This window comes from Pelobates fuscus, chromosome 13, assembly GCF_036172605.1.
Source record: "Pelobates fuscus isolate aPelFus1 chromosome 13, aPelFus1.pri, whole genome shotgun sequence".
NCBI lineage: Eukaryota > Metazoa > Chordata > Amphibia > Anura > Pelobatidae > Pelobates > Pelobates fuscus.
Window position 1 is genome coordinate 17,254,696 of NC_086329.1, and position 25,820 is coordinate 17,280,515.

The 25,820-nt window shown below is 40.0% G+C and overlaps 1 protein-coding gene across 5 annotated transcripts in view; it reads right to left on the reverse strand.

Annotated features, from left to right (window-relative positions):
• Positions 1 to 25,558, reverse strand: part of PPP1R13B (protein phosphatase 1 regulatory subunit 13B) — an 87,789-nt gene extending 62,231 nt beyond the window's left edge. Inside the window, exons 1-2 of one of the 5 annotated variants that reach the window (XM_063439184.1) lie at positions 25,345 to 25,558; positions 1,662 to 1,809 (exon numbers count right to left, since the gene is read on the reverse strand). In XM_063439184.1, the coding sequence (XP_063295254.1) occupies positions 1,662 to 1,809; positions 25,345 to 25,353 (157 nt within the window). In that variant the 5' untranslated portion in view covers positions 25,354 to 25,558. Of the gene's footprint in view, positions 1 to 1,661; positions 1,810 to 5,950; positions 6,390 to 25,344 lie in introns of those variants that run through there. The other 4 variants (XM_063439183.1, XM_063439182.1, XM_063439186.1 and 1 more) reach the window with 4 other exon arrangements.
• Between the last annotated feature and the right edge of the window lie 262 nt (positions 25,559 to 25,820).

A 25,820-nucleotide genomic window follows, 5' to 3' on the forward strand; every position in this document is an offset into this window, starting at 1 on the left:
CCTGTATGTGTGAGTTGGAAATAAAAGCCAGGCTGGATGAGCCAGTCCAGAGTTCCTGTTTTACCCTCAAAGTGATGTGTCGTCTCATTATTGGGGGAAGGATTTATTGCATGCTGTTCCAGTTGACTGCTAGGAGTACAAGCCTATTCGTATGGTTCCTATTCAATGGTCTACAGCATTCATATGCTTGGGAGAATTTAAAAGTTTTCTCGGATTCGGTGATTGTGGTGTCTGCCAGAGTGCTTGGAGTCCTCAGGAAGCACTAAGAGCATCCATTAACGGAGGTACCAAGTCAGGGTGCCAGGTGTCTAGCCTAGTATACTCACTAATCACTACTAATGAAACACAACTTGTTGTTCTCATGTCTAAAAAGAAAAAAGCGCTGTATCATATGCCACTCATTGAAATGCTACGAATATGCCTGCAGTTGCTGTCGTGGCCCTGCAAGCTTGTCTGTTACTTATTTGCACATACAAAAATTAAGAATAATAAATAAAAAAAAGTCAGTTAAAATAAATAAACCTAATAAAATTCTAATTATCCTATATGTTACAAATGTAATTTGTGTCAATGGGAGCAGGATAACCAGCCACATGCCTTCACCAATTCAGTGCATTTTAGGATCTCTGTAATCAACAGCAAATCAATGGCTTAATTTCGCAGAATTATTCACTATACAAGCTCCTAAAAACTGAGCTTTTTAATGGTTTTACTTCCTAAATACCAGACCTTAGTTTATGTTTCAAGCCGCACAATTCTTCTATTCAAAGTGTAGCAGGCAGGGAAATGTGATGGCGGCTGTGCGATTTGCTATTGAATATATGTATATTTATATAAAAGATTATTCTTAACGAACACTATAGGCTCAGGAACACAAACGTGTATTCTGACCCGATAGTGGAAAAGCCACCATTTAGGTGGCCTGCCCCTCCCCCATGAAACAGTAAGAAAACTTGCCTTATTTCCAACACTACGTTGGTCAGCCAGCGCTGGCTCTGCCCCCGATCCGCCTCCTTGGTTGACATCAGAATTGATTATCTCAGTCAATCCAATGCTTTCCCGTAGGAGGTGAGCCAATCAGCATCTCTTCAAAGAGATGCATTGAATCAATGCATCTCTATGGGGAAAGTTCAGCGTCTCCATGCAGAGCGTGGAGACGCTGAACGTCAGTGCACTGCCCCAGGAAACACCTCCAGTGGCAGTCTGAGTAGTGACCACTGGAGGTGTCTCTAAGGAGCATTGCAAACACAGCATTTTCTCTGAAAATACAGTGTTTACATCAAAAAGCCTGCAGGGACTGACTATACTCACCAGAACAAATACAATAAGCTGTAGTTGTTCTGGTAGCTATAGTGTCCCTTTATATTCAAGTACACCTCAATTATCATTCATAAAGAATATAAAATATAAGAATGGCATCGGACAAGGATACTTCGATGCTCTCCCCCAGAGCAGAGCTGGGAGTCCCATAGCGTCAACTTGGTTAGGTGCTCAGCTTCATGAGACAGAACACAAATACAAGATGTGTATCCCTGCCATTGCATCAACTGGTATGTGTGTGATCCAAGCATATGGGTTTGCAAAAAAAAAGTCTAGTATATAAACGTGAAACCTTAATTAAGGGTGTGCATACCAAATTCTAACATGTATCCATTCCTTACCGTTTCCACGCCATACTTCTGCAAGGTGACATGCACCTTCCCCGGGCTCCTTGCAAAATTCCACAACATCTCTGCATGTGGTCTCCGGGCTTATAGGGACTTCAGTCAGAATCTGCTCATTGTTGCTCAGAAACACGGTTAATATTGTCTGTAAAGAGAGTGAAAGCCAATCATGAAATATGCTTCACCCAATACTGAAAGCCTCGAAAAAAAAAACCACAATATTCCAAAATCATAACAAAGCCTAAGACAATGGAGCATCTTGTGGAAAAAAAGGTGAACACCCCTAATAGGTTAGTGTTCAATGTTTTATTGAGTGGAGTAAAATCCAGAGAAGTGACAGTCCCCTTTTAAATATTAAACCAAACGGGAACTAAAATACACAACACAAATGTCTCATACTGTCAGTTCACAGGAGTCGGGTCCACAACCTTTATAGCTATTCATAAATTAAAATATACATATTTTATACTAGAATTCATTCAACGGTTTCACGGTTGGTCAACTTTGTAACCTCATTCAATTATACAGTGCTTTGAGGAAATAAAAAAGGTGGGGTTTATTAGAAGAATAAATATCTAAAAAATTCCCAGATGTAACAGCAGATGGTTTAAATGAAGGCAGAGAGAAGATATTGTCTTGTGCAGCGGTTTTTAAGAGCCCTTCCTAAACGATTTGTGACTGCAGGGAGGTTTAAAACCAGCTATAAGAAAAGAAGCAATAGGAGGGAGATGGATTTACCAACGCCACAAAAACGCAAGCGGTTCCACATATCTTTCAAATAATATGGCGTGTGTGTGTGCGTGTGTGTGTTTTCGTGGAAAAGAGAAAAGACATGCAAACAACTGCACAGTGAAATTGCTGAAATGTTAAATGTCTATTGAGAGTTATTGTTCCCATAAATATTTTTTTTTATTTTTTATTTTTTTTTTATAAATTGCAATTTTTTTTTTATTTTTTTTTTAAATATAAGACGACTGTGTAATATAAATCAAACACCGGATTTATAAACACCTCCCCACCAGAAAAAAATAATTTTATCAGTGTATATAGCATTTTCCTAGGTCGGACAAGAGGCAAATACAATGTGTTGATCATTTCAGAGATGTAATTTTGCAATAGCATGTGCTGCATACATGAAATAAACACGATTAAAGTTCCTGGTAAAAAAGACGGTTTACGGGCTAATGCATTGGGGCATGTCCCTGTAGTGTTTGACGTAGCTCTGCTTTTATAAATATTAAAGTGGGAATGTAGACAGAACTGTCTGTTTGACTGTGCAGACATAATTCTGGTTCTGAATATCTAGGTCAGCAGAGAGGATGCGGATTCCTCATGCGTTACAAACAGCACTGCAGATCAGAAACCATTTTTTTTTTTAACATTTTTTTTTTTTTTTTTTTTTAAATCAGCGCGGGATGCTGTTTGAGCCAAATGTCGTTCATTTTAAAACTCCTTAAAATTAATTAACACTTTCCACGAGAGATGGGCACGTTTAACTTGTATTAGGCCAGGCATTTGAAGAATTGTTGAACCTTTAGACATTCACAAAAAGTTGCTGCGTGATTGACAGGTTGAAAATGAAAAGGCTGCACAATGCAATAAGCTTGCCTTCAGCTCACCCCGCAAAAGATTGCACGGTGCATAGTCAGACCACATTAGCGATCTCCACTGCCTGTAGAATAATTTACTCGTTACTTTAACGCATCTAGCACTGCACCTTTAAACCACAGCAAATTAAATTCTCAGCAGCTCTGGGTAATCGTAATTATAAATGGCTGGTCCCTGAATTGACTCCAAATAATTAGAAACAATAAGACTAGCACTAGTTCAGGAGCAATGCAAGTTTATTCAGACAACCAAAAATGACAGGCAACGTTTCGACACCATGTGTGTCTTTATCAAAATGGCTTGATAAGGACACACATTATGTCGAAACATTGCCTGTCATTTTGGATCGCTGGATAAACTCGCATTGTACCAGAACTAATGAGCGCTGGAGTCTTATTGCTTTGAATTACACTTGGGTCTCTGGCACAGGGACCTTCGCTCACAGCACAGGTACGAAAATTTGAAGCTTGAATAGTACCCCATCCTACAAATTGAGTGTATGCTGGACCTCTCTAGTTTGTTTTTGCAATTCCTTAAAAACTGGTATACTTCTATCGTGGGGGCTTTGCTATATTCAGGATACTAGACTGAACACAAAATGAGGAATATACACAGTAGCACACAGACTTAAAAACTTCAATAACATAAATAATTATCTAGATGTGTGCACCCTGCTTAATATAGTAAATCTGCGCATGGTACGGCTCTATAAATAACCGGCTCAAGTCATGTGAAATCAACCATCATTTTATGTCCTCCATAAACCATCACATAAGCAGCGAGCTGGACGAAATGTTACAATTTTATATTTCTGTGTTTTAAGCCCCCCAAATAATGTATCTATGCGGAGGAAAAACGTGTATTTATTTAAAAAAAACTGCACTTTAAATAAAACATAGCGTGATGGCAAAATGGCAGTACACTAGAGAAAGTCTAAAATGACGCATGGCAATTTACCAGACTACACCAAACTAAACAGACCTGTCAGATTTAATAGCTTTGTTTTTAATTAATGCCAAATTCATACGACACTACTCAAAGAACAATTAGAATTGGAAGGCAATTTCTGGGACGACTTCTCACCTGGAAATTAGATCCACTGGGGGAATGTAACCAAACAAGCTCACCCAATAAGATGGAGATCTACACTTGCAGCAGACAACACAAAACAAGCGCTGATTAACTATAACTCCCACTATCCTCCTGCAGACCCTTGTTGGTCAAGGATCGTGAAAGCTTTACTTAGCCACGTAATTGTTCCAACACCAAGCTATATTCTCAGTCTAAAAAATTGATATGGGTAGTTTTAAAACATTTCATAACATGTACGTGTATAATCTGTTTAGATCACGGTGTGACAAACTCCAGATACCAGGCAGATATATTACAGCAGGCGCCTACGTTGTAGATCAATGGCAGCGCTACTTCCTCGGCATATATATATATATATATATATATATATATATATATATATATATATATATATATATATATATATAAATGACAGTGACTGCTAAATTCTCCCAACAACTGTTGTATGTATATATTTTACATATATAACACTGAACCATTGAACTGGCAGTTTAAATCTGTCTTCTTTCTTTAACGTGAATATTTAAAGTAACCCCTACTACCTTTAGTCTCGCCACCCCTTCATTCCCAATCTTAGATTGTAAGCTCATAGGCTCTTGCTGTGCACTTTGGACATAAAAGAGGAAATACATTAGATTTAACCTTGCGTGCAGGGGTCTCATTTCCTTTTGTAACATTGTGTTTAAAAATATACACACATGCATATTTGTATTGTTCAAAATTAGACATTTCTTGTTAAATGAGAATTCTTGTGAGCTGAATTACAGCTGATTGAAAGCATCGCAGCACCGAACTACATATTACATAAAGCTATATTTGGATAACCATAGTTATTTACTAAAGTGAGTCTTCATAAAAGTATTTTAGAAGTGAATTTCAATTTGTACTATATAATGAAAAATAATTTAGATAATACAGAGCGTATATAAAAATAATGAAAAATTAACAAAAGCAACCTGCAAGACTACAAATAATTGGCTAATATTTAGCGCTGACACAACCGGTACATTAATTCAAAATTTGCAAAACAAGATAATTATGTGTGGGAGGAGGAGGCAGAGGGGGGACAATCACGCAGTCATCCTACAGTAAACAGATCATTATTTGTACACTGCAATATAAGTAACAAACACAATACAAAAAATAAATAATCATCACTTTAAAGGACAGTACTCAACCCATTCTGAATGTAAATACTGTGTGATGCACCCACATTTTTATCCATTAATATTTCACACAAGATGACACTTCTAGACTCATTTTAAATAGAACATTTCTTTAATATTATTACAATCTGTTTGCCAACTTTGTAAGGTAGCAATCACACCTATCTTTGCTTCACACATTGTACCACGCTGCAGAATATGTTGGAGCTTTATAAAAATAAAATAAAAAATAAACTCCTACATAGAAAAAAATATATTATTAGAAACAGGCAATATTTAAGCCAAGGCTGAGCAAAGATCAGCAGTAATTACAAATAACGCTTGCTGCAAGGTATTAACTATACGAGTGCTATAGTGAAAACATTTTGACGCGCCCTGCGGGGACAAGGCGAACATCGCGTACGATTCTCGGCATCCTACCTTTTTCACAGTCACTTTCTCCTTTTTCCTGTTAGCAGGCTGTGTTCCTGCTCTCTCCCATGTCTTGGGCTTGTCTTTGGGTTTATTGATCAGACTTTGGAGAATCATTGAGAAATAATTCCTCATGTGTTGTCCGCTAAACAGAGACGTTCATCGAAGGAAATGGGTAAATCCAGGAAAGCGTTGGTTAAGGAGAGCGAGCGGCAGGTGGAGGGAATGTTAGGCAGTCAAGTGCCTGGACTGCTGGAATTTGGAGACTGGGGTAGCTATGCACGCTGATAAGGAGCAGAGAGGACATAAACCAGTCCAGGGATGTGACAGCTCCATGATAGTGCGTATTACGGTTCACCTAATTAGGCAAACTATCCCTAGGACAGAGAGCTGTTGCGCAATGCAAGTCTTGCATGGGGAGGAAACTATCCCACTAACCTCTGGTTTTGTTTACTTTCTGTTGGTGTTTTTATTTAAATATCGGATTAAAAAAAAAAAAGGCATGTTATACGGGTAACCCTTTGAGGGCCAGAGTTATGCCCAAGCACCACCAAAGTAAAAGCTTAGGGTACACCCCTGGTTTACAAAGGGTTTAAATATGTATATACACAGGTTCCAGAGTCAGGATTGGCACAATTATAAAATCAAAACTGGGTATGTTCAGTTTTTGTTATTATTAAAGGGTTACTGAAGGCATTATGACCACGATTGGAAGTGGTCATAGTGCCTGGAGTCTGTATGTGCAGCGTTTCACTATTAAACACCTCTTGGCGGCCCAACGTTGTAACATCACCTCCAGCAGCATCATAGGGGCGTCCAGGTGGCTACTGTTGACTCTGGACATCCAATAACACCACAGCCCCGACCCACCCCTTTTACGGACGCACCTGTTTTCTGCCCAGTCTTGGGGAGGGTACGCAGGAGCAGACTAGAAGAGCAAGAGTTACTTTAACTAAAAACACTGTTTTTTTATGTATCACACAGCCATGTTACAGTGCTGCCGCTCACCCCATGTGTTCCCTATTAAGGGTTAATAAGTATGTAGGGTTTAGAAAAAGGCCCCTCTCTGTCTCAGAGATTTCTTTGCCTGAAGCTCAAGGAAGTTAAATTGTTAGTGTAGGACGTACCTAAGAGGTTTGCCTTGACGTGGCAGGTGGGCTTGCATCTAATGGCCGTTAGAGTTACTAAATTAATAACTCAATTTATTTAAATATGCATAGGGATTAGGGCTAGTGCGCAGGTAACTTTTTTCTTTGCTTGTTTTGTATCTATTGGGGCTGTTGTGTGCTATGGTCATTGCTGCCGCCCAGGACTTACTTAATGTGAGCAAATACAAAAGGTGATGAGGGATCTGATCAAAGCAGCTTACAATATATTGTCACTCTCTTACTCTCCAGCTCACCCCAATACAGATGCTCCTCACTAACATTAAAGGCTTGCTCCAATCACCTTCACCACTTCATTGATGTTAAGTGGTGATGGTGATAGTAGTCTAGGTGTGTACAGTTTCTGCTTGAAATGCTGAACAGAGATAATTGCAGGTGTCAGTTGCACCCCCCTATCACACGTGACTTTGGCAGCCCGGAATTCTGTTCTGGATGTTAATTTTGTGCAAACATAACATCCATCGTCTGTGCACAAGGCAGCTGGCAATAGATGTAATTAGCTCCTCCCTTGCAGGCCTGCGAGGCGAAATGTGGGTGTCCCCTTACTCTGCGTTATGCCCTTCCACTTCCCAATAAGATCAATAGATTTGGGGGGGGGGGTTATTATCCCTCTCTGCCTCACCACGCCGACTCAGATAGTGCGCATGTGCTAGGAGCAGTCAATACAGACTGATCACAGGCTGCTCTATGACAAGCTTTGATTGGACTGTGCAAAGACAGGGATGATGTTGATTGAGGAGTGGAGCTCAGCCTGGAATGGATTGCAGGTAAATGTTAGACAGTTTTTTTCCCCCCACTTTTTAAAGGTGGTGATATGCATGCCCCCTGTTTTCAGATAAGCCCATCCCTTGCAGACAGAGCAGTATTAACCATAAGATGACTTTAGGCAGGCACCTAGCACCCAAGACTTAGACAAGGGCCCTGAAACAAAGATTTATCTCTTGGCTCCATAAACCATATGAAGATTGAATGGGAGCCCTAAGATGTTAACTGGCCTGGGGCGCTGTGTGATCTTAAATCTTCCCTGCTTGCAGCACTGACATGTCCCCTTATATTCCACATGTTTATACTAGGAGTGTGTCTCGGCATGTATATATTTATGCACGAGTGCATCGGTGTCTGAATATTTTGACTGGCTCCTAATTCTTGGCCAAACATGGCCACCAGAGGAGGGCATTAGGCTTGTGTTTAAAATGTATTAATAGGAAATAGGATAATCTTTCAACATAGCTAACAAGAGAATATGCAAAAGACCTACAGAGCACTTGTCGAGCTCCTGAACTTTAAATCAAGGATACTAAATGTTGCCAAGATTCTGGAAGTTCAAGTCAAAACATGTGCAAAGATCACCAAAACACACAAGACGAGGAGAGTAACAAAAAAATGATTTTCTCCAAAATTAACTGTAGAACACACAAACTGCTAGACAATTGTGAAAACAATAACTATAAATACACACATATCTCTTTCAGGCTACATCGATGTAGAAATACCATCTATGAATACCATGATGCTTTGAAACTGAACAAAAATTTATTTATTTTTTACAAATTTTAAGTAAATAGAATAGATTTGATAATGTGATAGATCGGTGACAATGAAGATGTAGCTCTACAATTGTGATAAATCTTAACATTTATGCGGACTGCTGAGCATCATGGGACTTTTAGTTCCACCGCAACAGGAGAGCTATGTGCTGACTGCCCCTCATTTACACATTATACTGATTGGTTTAAACCCACAGCCATACTATCCAATACTCTGACATTTATAGCTAGAAATAAAACAATAAAGAAAAAAGAAACTGCCCTTTTATTTAACAGTTCCTCTTTTCTCTCTGTAACAAACCGGCAGATCTTGGTAACTAAGGCAACAATCTACTTTAACACACAAACATGAGTTCTAAGTATCATATTTAAGATTTCCACCAGTGTTGGACGCCTGACTGTGCCACTACCATCTTGCATTAAGTGCAAAAAAAAAAAAGAGGATTTATTAGTTTTAAAAACCTTAAAAAATAAGCAAACGTTTAAAGGGACACTATAGTCACCAGAACAACTACAGCTTATTGAATTTGTTCTGGTGAGTAGAATCATTACCTTCAAGCTTTTTGCTGTAAACACTGTCTTTTCAGAGAAAATGCAGTGTTTAACAGCTGAGGAGTGGCCAGTGAAGTTATCACTAGGCTGTAATGTAAGAGATCCTTTCTGGGTCATGGATGCCTAAAATGCATCCAAACATTCAGTGTCTCCTCCCTCTGCATGCAGACACCGAACTTTCCTCATAGAGATTCATTGATTCAATTCATATCTATGAGGAGAAGCTGATTGGCCAGGGCTGTGTTTGAATCATGCTGGCTCTGCCCCTGATCTGCCTCTTTGTCAGTCTCAGCCAATCCTAGGGGGAAGCATTGTGATTGGATCAGGCTACCACTTCTGATGATGTCAGCAGACTGCTTGTTTTTCTGAGGCAAACAGCATGCAGATTTACAGCTTGAGGTTTGAATACAGTAAGATTTTGCTATATTTATGGAGGCATGAGGGGCTTTAACACTATAGGGTCAGGAATACATGTTTGTGTTCCTGTAGTAATCCTTCAATAGCTTCTAAAAATGTAGCCTTAACTTTAAAGGAACACTATAGTCACCTAAATTACTTGAGCTAAATAAAGCAGTTTTAGTGTATAGATCATTCCCCTGCAAATTCACTGTCATTTCTGTTTATGCAGTCCTAGCCACACCTCCCCTGGCTATGATTGACAGGGCCTAAATGAAAAAAAAAAAACTGGTTTCACTTTCAAACAGATGTAATTTACCTTAAATAATTGTATCTCAATCGCTAAATTGAACTTTAATCACATACAGGATGCTCTTGCAAGCGATTAACATAGCAGGGGATAAGAAAATCTTAATTAAACAGAACTTGCAATAATGAAAGCCTAAATAGGGCTCTCTTTACAGGAAGTGCTTATGGAAGGCTGTGCAAGTCACATGCAGGGAGGTGTGACTCGGGTTCATAAACAAAGGGATTTAACGCCTAAATGGCAGAGGATTGAGCAGTAAGGCTGCAGGGGCATGTTCTATACTCCAAAACTGCTTCATTAAGCTAAAGTTGTTCAGGTGACTATAGTGTCCCTTTAACCCCTTAAGGACCAAACTTCTGGAATAAAAGGGAATTATGACGTGTCAGACATGTCATGTGTCCTTAAGGGGTTAAAGTGTCACTTAGCATATTATAAACCCTTTACACAATATGTCAGGATTCACAATAACACCGAATTCTGGTCAGGAAGTGGTTACGGTTTATTTTACATTTAAAAAAAAAAAAATCCAACATTGTTATTTAATCAAGGGCAACAGCATTTCACATTTCGAAACCCACGATGTTTCCAAAATCTGATATCACTTTAATTGTGTTAACTCCCTGTTTTACATTACAGGTTTTGAGAAATTAAATTCATGTTATAGATACTGAAAGGATTTGACTTCTCCAATTCTCCTCGAAGAGATTTGGTTGCACTGTTTGTGCAGGTCATTGATTTCCAATAGAAACAATAACATATTTGTGAGTAATAATTCAGGAAGTAGTTCTGAGAAAAATGTAAATATGCAAAATTTGCACAGTGGAAGCAATTGCTTACGTAAAAATAAAAGGAAGCCTATGGACACATTTTCAGATTGGTTTTGTTTTTATAAGCTTAAAAGGAACTTTATAGTCACCAGAACAATGAAAGCTTACTCTAGTTAATGTAGTGGTTCTGGTTTCTAAAGCCGGTCTCTGCAGACTTTTTAATTTAAAACAATGGTGCCTAGGAACACCTCCAATAGCAGCCACTCAGGCAGCCACTAGAGGTGCTTCCCATCACAGTGCTGCACAGTGTGCAGCACCTACATTCAGCGTCTCTACACTCTGCATGGAGACACTGAATGCTCCCCTTATGGAAGCTTTGATTCAATGCATCTCTATAAGGAGATGCTGGTTGGTGCAGTGCGACGTTTTGCCACAAAGGCTTAATAGCCACCCAATGCTTTTATATGGGAAAGTATTGAATTTGCGGAGATTGTTTCAACGGATTATTTCAACCATGGAAGCGAGCAAGGCAGGGCCAGCAAGGGTGAGACCGGAGCGGCGCTGGAATATAAGTGACTAAAATCATCTTTATAAAGGAAGGCAAGGTGAGCCGGGAACCTAAAGAGTGATTTTTATTGTGTGTGTCAATCTTTCTTTTATTAAGGCATTTGATTTGGGAGGTACAGAATAAAGAAAGGGAGATGGACAAGATATACAAAAGATGGGGTTATCACAGCATGGTTTAACATCTCCTAGATATGACTGTCTTGTTTATTTTTAATTAAGAGATAATCACACTAAACTGGTGCATCAAGACTATGAACAGATGTAAAGTTAAACGACCACTATAGGCACCCAGACCACTTCAGCTCAATGAAGTGGTCTGGGTGCCAGGTCTCTCTAGTTTTAACTCTGCAGCTGAAAACATAGCAGTTTCAGAGAAACTGCTATGTTTCACTGAGGGTTAATCCAGCCTCTAGTGGTTCCCTGACAGCCGCTAGAGGTGCTTACGCGATTCCCACTGTGAAAATCACAGTGGACGTCCTGTGCATTGAGTAATGCTTTCCTATGGGCGGTTTTTGAATGTGTGCGCGGCTCTTGACGCACATTTAGGATCTGACATCGGCAGGGGGAGGAGAGGTCACCAGCGCCGGAGAAAGGTAAGGGTTTTAACCCCTTCAGCCCAGCGGGAGGGAGGCCCTGAGAGTTGGGGGGATCTAATGACCCTATAGTTCCAGGAAAACTAGTTTGTTTTCCTGGCACTATAGTGGTCCTTTAAAGGAGAACCTGCACTTTAAAGGAGAAAGAAAACAAGTGTAAGTAACATGCTTAAGTATGATGGTTGTGCAGGTTAGTAGCATATCATATAGTAGATAGGGTTAAACCACTAAGGCCAGTAAGATCGGCAGGTCAGCTCAGGGTGAGTAGTTGTGGGCTGCTGACAGTGTTAAGGAGCTCCGCTAGGGGGGGGGGGGGTGACTTAGTGGCACGGTGGTGCAAAGGCATTATTTAATGAAAAGAAAATAAGAGGCAACAAGCCTAAAGGAAAAACACAAGTATGTTGAGCAGTCTGTCTTGAAGGTATCGCTGAGATTCAGCATGTCAGAATCCCGCAAAACGAGCTTGGCGTTCAGCCGACTCCCTTGTGTGGTCTTCCCTTCAAGTAGTTAGACAGTCCATGCCATGGTTGATGAGGCGCATCTGCGCTCGCTTCGCCTTTCCAGTTTCTGAGTCGTGTGGACTGGGTGCCCTTTCCTGAAGTCCATTGATCCCTTCATCAGGATCGTGGGCCTTCCGGGTTCCGAACAGACCCCTGGGTATATGGACGGCGGTGGAGGTTACCTCCAATTGGGCCCCCAGCTTGGAAGACGAACAGGCATAGAGTCCAACAATACCATCTAGCTGTGCTGCAGGAGGTACGGGGCAGGCGTGTGCTCTGCTCCAGAGCTGCCTCTGACTGAGGTGGGAGGCTAGTTACAAGAGCGTCCTTGTGGGGCCCGGGGCAGCTGGGGGTGAAATATACCCAAGGGTTGGTTGGCAAGTCGGCACTAGAATTTCTGACATATAGCCTCAAACCTTTCATTGAAGGAGTCCAGCCATTCCTGCGCCCCCTTTCTTGTTAGTGCTTGCAGTGTCTCCCGTCCGGTGACCTCGTGGGCCAAGTTGCTGCATACGGATCACTGCTTTGGCGTATGTTGCCTCAGTGGGGACCGGGAAATCCCCCACCGGTCCGGGGGGGGGGGGGCATGTGGCAGGCCCCACCCCCCTAAAGAGTGATTTTAACACTACAGAGTCATGAATACATGTTTGGTTCCCTATACTATAGTTTTCCTTTAAAGGGTTACTCCAAGCACCACGACCACTTCAGTGATTTATGGTAGTCATGGTGACTGCAGACTGTATGCACAGCATTTCATTAAGATTCTTGCACATATTTTGCCTAATCACTATGCGGCTGGAGTTGTAACTCCACCTCTGGCAGCGCCATTGGGGGTCCAAAGCCAGCCCGGAACAAGAGTTCCAGACATGCTAAGAATATGAACAAAATTGCATTTATTGGCTGAGAGCAGATAGATAGACAGAAAGTCAGACAGAACGACAATCATACACACACACACACACAGTTACAAACATATTCTCTGTGGCCCTATGCCACACGTAATAGTTATAGAATTCAATAAGCACTGCTTAGAAAACAAAAAAAAAATCTGTAATATTTGCTGTATCAAATCGCTGCATACCTCCCCATTGCATCTGATACAATTACTGCACTAGGCAATAATGCGATGAGACAGCTTCAGGAAGGAAAAGGGGAGGAGGAGAGGATAAGCCTAAAACAATTTCAGGCTTTGTTTGTGGAATTTGTACAATACATTGAAAAAGCCCACCCAGTCTAATAAAAAGGATGACTAATCGAAGCAGTGAACAAGCCTGATCTCCACGTAGCAGATCTGGATATCCTGTGTCCTATTACACCAAGTAAATGGTGTTAAAACAACTAAATATAATACACCATTAAAATAGCTTGTATCCCAGGTTTTCATTATTAAAAATTTCAAAAAACAAACACAACCAGTCCACTTATATTCAGGATCTTCAATGTCTCAATACGTCCTGTAAGGAGGCATCACTCGCCCTGTCTACCAGGGCCCAACTCAATGCCACCAGTTTTCCACACAGAGTCACCTGCAGTGTCATATTGGGTCTAGGGCGCCAATTAACCCCTTAAGGACACATGACATGTGTGACATGTCATGATTCCCTTTTAATCCAGAAGTTTGGTCCTTAAGGGGTTAAAGACGCACAATGTCACTCTACATCTCCAAAGTCTATAATGTTCACCAGGCATCATTCCGTACACCACAATGACAAACGGTGTGAATCCATGGATTGCTGCGGCAATGGCACACGCAACGAGAGGAGACAGACTTCCATATTCTTGGACTGGCGAACGCCAATGACACAGACAGTTATGGTGTTCCCTCGGGGGCTCAACGCAGTTCACTTTGCCTAACAAAAACATTCCAGGGTGTCCAGCAAGTGCTCAAGTGTCTTGAGCCTTACAGACCAGACTAAGCTTTCGGATTGCTTGCTCCGGTTGCTGAACCTTTGTCATATAGAATTAATTGACCTTGCCTTTAGATCACCCTTTTCATACTATATATAAATATTAAATATAAACGAACACGCGCCATATTCAAACATGCACGGCTATAATATTTTTATACAAAATATACGAGTGTTTTTATTTATTAATTTTGACCATTTAAATCAAATGTGATAAACGAGGATACTGTGTTTGTTTTAAAACCGGTTTTAAAGAGGACTTTACGCACACAGTAGCTCGGTAAGCCACTGCTATTGTGTACTTCACAGGTCACGTTGGTATGTCAAACAAATCCACACAAACATTTGAAAACTTGGCAGTCACTACAGGAACGTTTCCTTCTAGAAAATCATTTGCTGGGTCCATAGCGGCTGCCAGCGAACTGCAAGGCAGGGTTACCAGAAGCTGCCCTTTTAATGACTAAATCCTGTGTGACATATCTCGCATCTACTGTTACTTGTGTGGCTTCGGAAGCTAATTGATTAGAGAATTCGGAACGGGTGTGTGTTTATCTGTGCATACATAGATATATCGGGGGAAGGAACACTTTTAGAATTTCCTACAAATAAAAGAAATATAACAATTTTAAAAAGAGCTCAGCGTAGATATTATAGCATCGTTTACATATTGTTGCCAGTTCTGCAAGAAGTGAAAGCTTCTTAAAATGACACTGTCGGCACTATAACCATTTCGTCTTATTGAATTGGTTGCAGTGCTTGGAGTCCTGTGGCACTGTCAATTCATATATTGTTAAACCATTTTCTAGCAGTTTAAAACCAAATGTGGATCCCTGGCCACTTGCAGCCCATACTACTGTAGGTATGGCTAGGGCCCAGATTACACACTTCCTTGTAGTCACACAGATTCATACCAGCAATGAGCAACTGCCATGCCAATCCCAGCTGCCCAGGGCTGCTCGGGCTAGTGCTTTATCATTAGCCCAAACAGCACAGAGGGAATGGGCTACTAGGGACTCGTATTAAACATTAAAATGGTTTAACAGTTAATGGAAGGACAGCGCCAAGGGACTCTTGACACTATAACCACTTCAACGATGAAGCAGTCACAGTGTCCCTGGTGATGGCTATGTGTGATGAGTTCTTTCTAACCAAGAGTAGTTGTACCGGCAAAACTGCATGAGTGTTAGCTGTTATTATAGTATGTCCAGTCTAACTAGTTTTTCATGAATCCCAGGAATGCACGGCGCGTGTTTTCCTAATCGTCCCCCCCCCCCCAACACATTCTTACACAGCTGTATCTTTACCTTGCATTTCCTGACTTTTTGTCATATGTCCGTAGGTAAATATCCATTCTTTAGTGAGCTAAAACTCCTGTGGAACCTTGTCTTTCAATACCGGTTAGTTTTTCCTTATCTGCAACCATACGTTGGCTGAGAATGATGGGCATTGTGTATTCAGATGGCATTGTAAGACTACATTAACGTGTTCGCTTGCCCCGCAGTTTACTGTTCATACTGTATTAGACTAAGGTCACTTGCGTGTTTTTTTTTTTAATCTGGGCTACTTGTACATGTGTGCTGGTATATTGGGCAGTTCGTCCCTCGATACTGCACGACCTTATATATTGCGGTCTGTAGAACCATGTTCACTTCTGGATCAGAACCCACACTGGATTTCCATGCTATTTTTATGGGTTCTTGTTACTTTAAAAAACACTAGCATTGTTAGAAGGCTTTGACATTATAAGCCATGTGTGTATATATCTCCTCCATTAGCTTGTTCTGGGCTAGCTAATGATGCACTGATGGTGCTGACAGAGGTGGTTACACAACCGGCAGCAGGGAGGTTAAACTCTGTATGTGGAGCAAAATGCCACACATACAGACTCCAGGCACCACAATCACTTCAAAACGCTGCAGTGGTTATGGTGTTTGGGTTAAGCCTTTAAATTAAACATAAAACAAAAAGGGACTGAGTATCTTTCTGCCTTTCATGAGCAACATTTCCTGGGAATACATGTAACCCAAGCAGAATGAAATCTCTGCTCACAGGAAGCTAATTGAATTAGCTTATAGGAGAGCTAAAGGTTCTAATAATAATGTGCGGTTGTAATGCTACTTAGTAGCAGGTAATGCATATTTGGGAATTAGCTCTCTTGCTGAGCTCCAGATTTCATGATGTCTTATGGAACAAAGAGATGGCTAGTGTTTAGTGTTAAAAAGGACTATTTGTTTTGAAATTATGTGAACTGTCTACCGTGAGTGGCCATTTTGCATTCTGTAGTGAACCGCTATCTGGGGATTTGCTGTAACGGCCGACTCACAGCTTTCTCTTAAACACTTTTACCCCAAAGCTTCCTTTTTTTTTTTAAATCCTATTTCCTATCTTCCAACTTTGCACATTCCATTGTTTGTATCACACCCTAACTGCGGAGAGAGTTACACTGTGTTTTCTTATCTTTGTATTTATTGGTGTATAGCAGGTTTTGTTGAATTATTTCCATAAGCGAGGAAAGTTGTAGAAATAAACTTGTGTATACTGTTCTGATGTTAACGCAATAAGTTTATCAAGCTCCAACAAATTCCGTAGCGCTGCACAATAGGTGGACTAACAAACATGTAACTGCAACAAGACGGGCTGGACGCACAGAAACAAAGGGTGTTGAGGGCCCGACATTGTATTCCTGACACTATAGTGCTGGTGTGGCTATTTAGCTACCTGATCGCCAGTCTGTGCAGTGCAAAGGTGATTTTAAATACCTTTTCTCCCAAGCCGCGCCAGTCTCACTGCAGTTGGCATGGCTGGCTCCAATCCAATGCTTTCCCATAAGAAAGCATTTGGAGGCTATTGCAAATGCATGGAAAAACTCCACGCCACGCCAATCCGCATCTACCACTTTTGGTCACCTGACGCTAGACATCCTCACACTATGCATGAGGACATCCAGCGTTACCCCGAAACCCTATAGGAAAGCATTGTTTAATGCTTTCCTATGGGGCTGTTCTAATGTGACAGCTGCCATTGCCGCTCATACGCATTAGGTCTCCCCCGCAGGATTGTTCTAAGTTTCAAAGTATAATCTGTGCATTGTGATCACAAATCTTTCAGCAAATGTTAAGATTAAATGATATACTTATCTTCAATGCTCAATAAGACAGAATATGTACCACCCAACATGGCTGTCAGAGGTATCCACAGAAACCTTTTCAGTAACCCCACCAGACAGGAAGTCCCTGGTTGAGAGAGGACTTTTTAAGGAGCAGAATTATGAAACCACGCCAAAAATCAAAGTAGATTTACCGTAATGCAAGAAAACATCTTGGCATGATTGTTGAACAGACACCAATATGACATTATTGTTGAAGAACATTTATTTAAAAATAAATGTATCTTCACTTTAAAATACAAAATCAGCTTCTTTTGTTTTGGCAGGTGCATTTTAACTCACAATTATTCGACAAACAAAAAGCCTTCTACCAGTCTTTGTTAGAGGAATTGCAATCTTCAGCGTTTTCATTGTAAAGTAGACAATACAGTCCTTATTGAGTCACCATTTATCTTTTTCAACACCCACTATTATTTCTGGATTATTTACGTACATACTGAACAAACAAAAAAATAAATGTATGGAGCGTTACTGTAGCTCAGATAGCAATCTTAGGCTGCCATGTCTGTCATGTCTGACCTACGAGTGACTACCGCAAGGAGGTTCTCAAAGTAAAGGAGCCATCAACAACATAGAAACGTAAAATGTGACGGCAGATTAGAACCATTCGGCCCATCTAGTCTGCCCAAACAATTATCAGGACATTAAGATGCTACATCACCACTCACAGCACAGAATCTCCAATAATACAAAGATTACGAAAATGCAAGGAAGAAACATGTAGACGTCAAGGGTCATATACAGACAACAAATGGTTTAAAAATGAAAATATAAAGAGTAAACAGTTTGCATCTGCCTCCACCAAGATGGCGACTGAGTCAGATACCTGTTCAACCATGCTGGTGCAAAAACTAAATATAGAGATAGCGTAGCAATGTGTGCATAGATATGCAAGCAATTTCGCTAAACATTATCCAATTTACACCATGAAGTGGCTCTGTCACCCCTCCACCCAAGTATTCCATGAAGCAAATATTTTAAAAATGACCTTAAAATAGTACCTTAGTAATCATTGGGGGGTCTTTACAACATATGCAAATACTTCCCACGACTGTGACAGAGCCGATTTAACTAAGGTAAGTATCTTACTTCATTATCCAAAGTAGTCAGAATTAATACACAAAATTCTGAGAGTGAACAGTTGTTTGGACATCACTGGCACCCTGAAAATCTGTGGAGTTTTTCATCTGATAGGCCGGCTAAAAGAAGGAATTTCACCTATTTTATAGAAAGAAAGATTTCACGTTTACCACAAATTTTACTGAAACATAGCGACTGGCTATAATGAGGCGATGCTACCAAATGAAAGGAAACATATAATACCAAGAACACCTATACTCCATGCATAGTTCATGGTGCAATCTGATTGTCTCTGTAACCCACTGAATAACCGCACGCATCCCATACTAACACACACACGAATGGGCGTTACTTGGTAAAATTATAGAAGCTGTACAGAGAGGTAAGTGTACCAGCTGCTGCACAGTGACTTGTATTCAATAAAATAAGCACAGACAAAAAGAAGTGCACGAAATGTCACATGCAGACAGCATGTACACAATAACAACAACAGTGTACTGTGCAACAAATAGCAGATCTCACTTATACAAATAAATTAGCACAAACACAAAAAAAAAAAAAAACATTCAAATCCACACCATGTACGACATTCAATACGGAGGTTAAAATGCCCGCTAATCCCTGCCTGAAGAGCTAGCACAATAAATGCGATGGTATATTCTCCAAAACAACAGCAACTGCAGCTAGTTGTGCATCATGGGAAATTATTTTATTTAAAAAAATGGCCGTGGCGCATGCTGCCATCACTAAAATGGATCGCCATTTCAACAGGGAAATTTACAAAATGGATGTGTCAAATATGTGAGGAGTAAATGTAAAAAAAAATTTAAAAGGTGTTTTTGTGTATGTTTTTGAATTTATGTATTCAGATTAATGCAATTCGTACAAGAACCACCAAAAGTCTTTTGATTATTTCTCAAATCAAAAGAGCCCCATCTCAGGCCAAGATTCATAAAATAAGCCCTTAGTCTCATCTTAATAAAAGGGAAGCAATAATTTAAACAGCAGTAAAATGTAAACAAACATTCAAAATGGCTGCACACATTACCCTTGTTTAGGTTTGCAGAGGTATGTTCATTTTATCTGAACTTCTGCTTCCAATTTGACTAAACCACACACATGAATAAGGTTTACTGGGAAGAAGTCACAAAATGGCTCCATATTATTAAGCATGTCAAATTTGCCAACCTCAAATTTGTATTTGAGTTTTTACCAGAATACCAGTGTACTAGAAACTTTTTATTAAAGAAAATCACTGCAAATCATTATATATTTACATATTTTAGATAACTAGATATATACAATTTCCATATGATAAGCAAAAAATAAATAAATAAGGCACAAAAATGAATGGCAACCGAACAATTTCTGTAGGCTTAGACAAAAAAAACAAATAAAATAGTCGAGTGGAGAAAAAAAAAAAAAAATTCTCCATGGCCCTTGGTTACCATAGAAACAACAAAAACCCAAAGAGAAATGTTCCAAAATCACAAGGTATTGCGAGAAAAGGAAACCGAGTCTCCACAGATAAGTACATGATGAAGTCGGCCAATGTTGTGATTAGGTAGGAGGAAGAATAGATTAAACTTAAATAAATGATTTAGCATGTGTCAATCAAACCAATTCAAAATTGTGTGTTTGCACAATACACGTATTAATTGTGTGTACAACACCAAAGGATACAATTACTACTAGAACACCAGACTTTTATATGTACGTAAAACAATCACGGAATTTTATTTTCCAAATGACTAATCAGCATGACTCCTCGAGTGACATTTATCTCTGATCATCATCACAGGAGAACCCTGTGTGAAGTGGTCATGGGTGGAAGGCAAGCTGACTTTATTGCTGTTTATGGAGTTTACCAGACTACAAGGACAGGGTACAGCTCGGATGCTTTTAATATTCACTGTTGTAAGACAGGTTCAAAGGCAGGTAGAATAGATGGTGTCAGCCTACCATGTATCATGGTTCCATACACAACAGCCAGTTCTTAAATTAGAACCCATCATTGGTGAACTTCACACAAACCTTAATTTATCAATACAATAAACCTTTAGCTAGATTAATTGAGGTACCCCTTAAAGTAAGGAATCAAAGTGAATTTCAAATTTAAAGATCAAAATAGTTTAACTGGAAAAATTCTCTACGACAACTATTCTTTTAATTTGACTACTCCGGCTTTAAATTAGAAATTCAAATAAAATTCACATAGAATTATCACTTGAGTAACTAGTCCTATAAATTGTAATGTAGCAAATGGCAGGTCATTCAGAAGAGCTTGGAGTGAAAGGATCATGATATATTGGGGGAGCAGCAATACATTTGCTTCATCCGAGTACCGAAAGTCTTTTACATCAAGAAAATGGCTAGTGGATTTTCTCATTATTGTGATGGAGCTCTAATACTCAGACTGAGTAGCTCTGTTAAGTATCCACTCACCTCTGGAACAAATCAGCTAGAGTGATTATAGCTCAGTCACCAAGTATCAGCCGAGGCATGATGAAGGGTAACACAGACACATTTTCTTCAACAACTCATATTTATACAGGTGTTCTAAACAGGGGGGTAATCAAACCAAATACAATACAATCAACCCCCGGGCACCTTGGTGTCTGGGACATAATTCAAATGCAGGAGAATTGAATTACTACACACCAGGTTGTCTTACAACACTGTCACCAAAACAGAGAGCTCCCCATCAGTTATCCCCAAATGTTATACATAGCAGAGAGCTCTGGTTTGGAGGTGCAAGTGGTCTAAAAAGTGGGTCAGAGGTGTCTAGCCAAGTAATCACCAGTTAACGTTTGGCCAGGCCGCCATCCGATGCAGAATTTTTGTTTGGTACCAAGTCCGGGTCTCAAATAATGGCTTCTCTGAGTCCTGTAGAAGGGAGCTCCTTCAAATCCTTGTTGACGCTGGATGCCCCATTACCGCCCTGACCTCCCCTCCAAATAGCACTCAGTTGGGGGTGCAGGGAACGAGCGATACCCACTTGAAATTTCACCGGATTGCAGCAGTCTTCCCATCCGTAGTACAGCTCCATATGGTTTCTAGGTACCCCACCCAGTAAAGCACTCTGTGCTCCATTCAGCCCCAAGGAGTGTCCTGAAAGCCAATGGGGGCTCGCTGGGCCAAAGGCTAGGCTCCTTATGTCCTGTAAAGTCCAAGTACAGCATGGAGGGGCAAACATGATGATAAAAGCTCTATTGTGGATGAGTTGATTCAGAGTCCAGTGCCAGTTGTTAAAGTGACCAGGTTAATCTGTCACAATTATAAAAGACAAAGCCCATCAAAACACATACCTGGGAACAGTGGTGTGTTTGGGTATATGCCTATATGAAACAGCAATTCCAGGGACACCAAGCCAAAACCACCTTTTATTCACTCTAATATTCTTACAGATTAGATTTATCCATGTAAAAGGGTGCTATTCTGGAGCAAAGTGCTAAACAAGGAGTGATTGACATGGAAACCAATAGAATGTTTCACAGCATATAGCATTTTGCACCCACTATGACACCTGTTATCCCTTGAAAAATCTCCCCCAGGTTTTTTTTGTCTACCCACGTGTCTGTCCCCATCTCCCAGGGTAGTGACTTTTTAAAAACAGTTCAGAGATGAAGGGCAACCTTTAGGTCGTCCTGTGTTTTTTCTTTCTTTACTGTAACAATGCGAACGTTTATGAAGTACATGATGATGTCCGACTGTTATTACGCTAGTTAACGGTAATGGTTTTGATAAACATATGTAGAATGAAAAGGCTGACCCTGCATGGATCAAACCTAGGACACCAAGATACTGTATTTGGAACACTATCTCACTGGTCCCTTGCCTAGCATCTTCAAATGTTATTTTGACAGCTCGAACGTCACAGTTTGAAATTCCTTCTCCGCAAGCTATTGCTGATGAAGAACTGATTTTATCTCTATCAAACATCCCATTCATTCTGTGCAACATCAGCACACCTGGCTCAATTAATCAACACTTTATTAAATGGAATCAGGTGCGCTGCTGAAGGAATTCAATAAACAGGTGGATTGGCTACGCACCTGTAAGAGAGCATGCCTATTTTTTTAGGGCAATCAACTGTGCTACATTTCGGTGTATTCATGTGTATTGCTATTTTTTTTCTAATGTTATTAAGTGCGTTTTTTTCACAGTGCATAAACACTGCAATGATTGGGGGGCTAAGCCTTTTACACGGTATACTGCAGATACTAATTTGGAGTGCTGCAGTGTGGCACAAATACCAGTTGCAGTGCTATTACTGTGCCAACCACACATTAAACTGAATACCAACTCTCTAAAAGTGAATGCAATACAGTAAAAAAAAATAAAAAAATTAAAAAACCATTACTACAACAGAGACATACGTAAGTATATATACAAATCCAATAATCAAAGGCAAAATCGCTCTGATTTGAGTACTTATAGATCTACAGAACTTTCTCTAGGGAAGGACAGCAATTCAGACAGCGAGGGCTATGTTTATACAATGTAATTCTAGAAGGACATCTTAGATTAATAGAAATGTGTTTTGGTCATGGCTAAAATCTAGTTAAACTCATTTCAGAGCCAAGTGATTATAAACTCAGTGTCAGGAAAGGGTTAAATCATAATAATTAACCTCATCAAATGCTTGACCTTTTCCAGAACCACACTGTTAAACCATCTACTAGCAATAGACAACCAGGACAGTGTATATTTTCTTAACACTGCAATGCCCTTAGCAGAAAGGACTGAACACTGAATGGGCAGTAACCACTGCAGTGCATATAGGATGTGAGCTGCTACCATCACAGCAATGAATAGAAAGAGAGAGCTGTACACAGGGAGGAATACAGAGGTTATGGGCATGCTGTTCTACAGCGTACTTTGATTTACAGGTATTTTATATTTTAAAAGGGGATCATCAGATGCCAATAACAATAGTTAACCCCATGCAGGCAAATGTTAGTAAGCAAATAATATTCAAATATACAAAATATTCCAAGAGAATAGAATTCTAGCTCCATAAAAACATGCATACACATATAGTGTAACTGTGATCGCTCTGTGAAGCAGGATTACATGCACATCAATAAGCACACAGCACATCAATCTGAACACAGTATAAACAGCAAATTACCATGTCAATCGGTACACAGTGTATACAGCTCTATACCACAAATGTCAATCTGAACACAGTATATACAGCAAATTACCATGTCAATCGGTACACAGTGTATACAGCTCTATACCACAAATGTCAATCGGTACACAGTATATAGAGCACATTAATACCACGTAAATCAATCTGAACACAGTATATACAGCTCTATACTACAAATGTGAATCTGAACACGGTATATAAAGCACTATACCACCATGTATGTCAATATACACAGCACTATACTGTGTATGTCAATATACACACAGTATACACAGCAATATACCGTGTATGTCAATATACACACAGTATACACAGCAATATACAGTGTATGTCAATATACACACAGTATACACAGCACTATACCGTGTATGTCAATATACACATAGTATACACAGCACTATACCGTGTATGTCAATATACACATAGTATACACAGCACTATACCATGTATGTCAATATACACATAGTATACACAGCACTATACCATGTATGTCAATATACACACAGTATACACAGCACTATACCATGTATGTCAATATACACAGCACTATACCGTGTATGTCAATATACACACAATATACACAGCACTATACCATGTATGTCACTATACACAGCACTATGCCATGTATGTCAATATACACACACAGTATACACAGCATTATGCCATGCATGTCAATATACACAGCACTATACCATGTATGTCAATATACACACAGTATACACAGCACTATACCATGTATGTCAATATACACACAGTATACACAACTAATATGAACACAGTATATCAATCTAACCAGTAACATAATATATACAGTATATAATCCTAGCCCCATATTATCAGCACACATAGCATAACTCTATCCCCGTAATCCTGTTATCTGCAGTATACTATTATTATTAATAATAATGAGTGCAGGGTGATTGGAGCACACTGTCTGTATATAGCAGATCAATGGCAGTATGATAGTAACAGTGATAATGAAAATACAGTAATGATAATAGTAACAGTGATAATAATGAAAATACAGTAATAATAATGATGGGAGCACACTGCCAGCACAGTACATGAATGGCTGCAGTATAATAATAATAATAGATAATAATAATAATGATAATAGATATAATAATGATAGATATAAGAAGAATGATGATAGTTATAAATAATAAATATAATAATAATGGATGCAGGCTGATGGGAGCACACTGCCCGCACAGTATATGAATGGCTGCAGTATATTATAATAATAATAAATATAATGATGATGATATAGATATAATAAGAATGATAATGGATATAATGATGATAATGATGGTGTGTGTGTGTGTGTGTGTGTGTGTGTGTGTGTGTGTATATATATAAGATGGTGATGATGATGATAAATATAATAATGATAATGATGATATATACATAGATAGATATAATAAATATAATGAGAATGATAGATATAATAATGATGGTATATATATATATAATAACGATGATGATGTGATAAATATATTAATGAGAATAGTGATAATAATGATGATGATGGTGTATATATATATATATATATATGTATATAATAATGGATATAATGATGGTGTGTATATATATAATGATAATAATGGTATATATAGATATAATAACGATGCTGGTGATAATGAATATGATTATAATGGTGATAATGAAAGTCCGTCTCCCGGCGCAGAGCATCTTACCGGCATCATGTCTGCGGCCGGCTGTCAGTCAGTCTGTGTGTGTGTCCGGCCGGGCCCGGTGACAGCTCCGGGGATCAGCCTGGGGACAGGGAGCGCGAAATGGCTGCGATCCGCAGGGCAGGCGGCCTCCTCTCCTCCCCGCCTCCTCCTTCCTGCCTCACGGCCCCGGCCTTCCTTCCTTCCTGGATAGGTACAGCTCGGGAGAGAGACAGGAGGCGGGGCGCAAAGGGACCGGGGGGCGGGGTGAGGTGAGGAGGGCGGGCGCTGAGGGACTGGGGGCGGGGTCGGCAGCTGAGTAACAAGGTGAGGAGGGCGGGGCGCTAAGGGACTGGGGGGCGGGGCCGGCAGCCGAGTAACAAGGTGAGGAGGGCGGGGCTTAGACACTAATGAGCGCTGCGGAGAAAAAGACGTCCTCAGGTGCTGCGTGGCCACGCCCTCTTCTCGCCGCCCCCTCCCCTGCTGTCAATCTCGGTGTG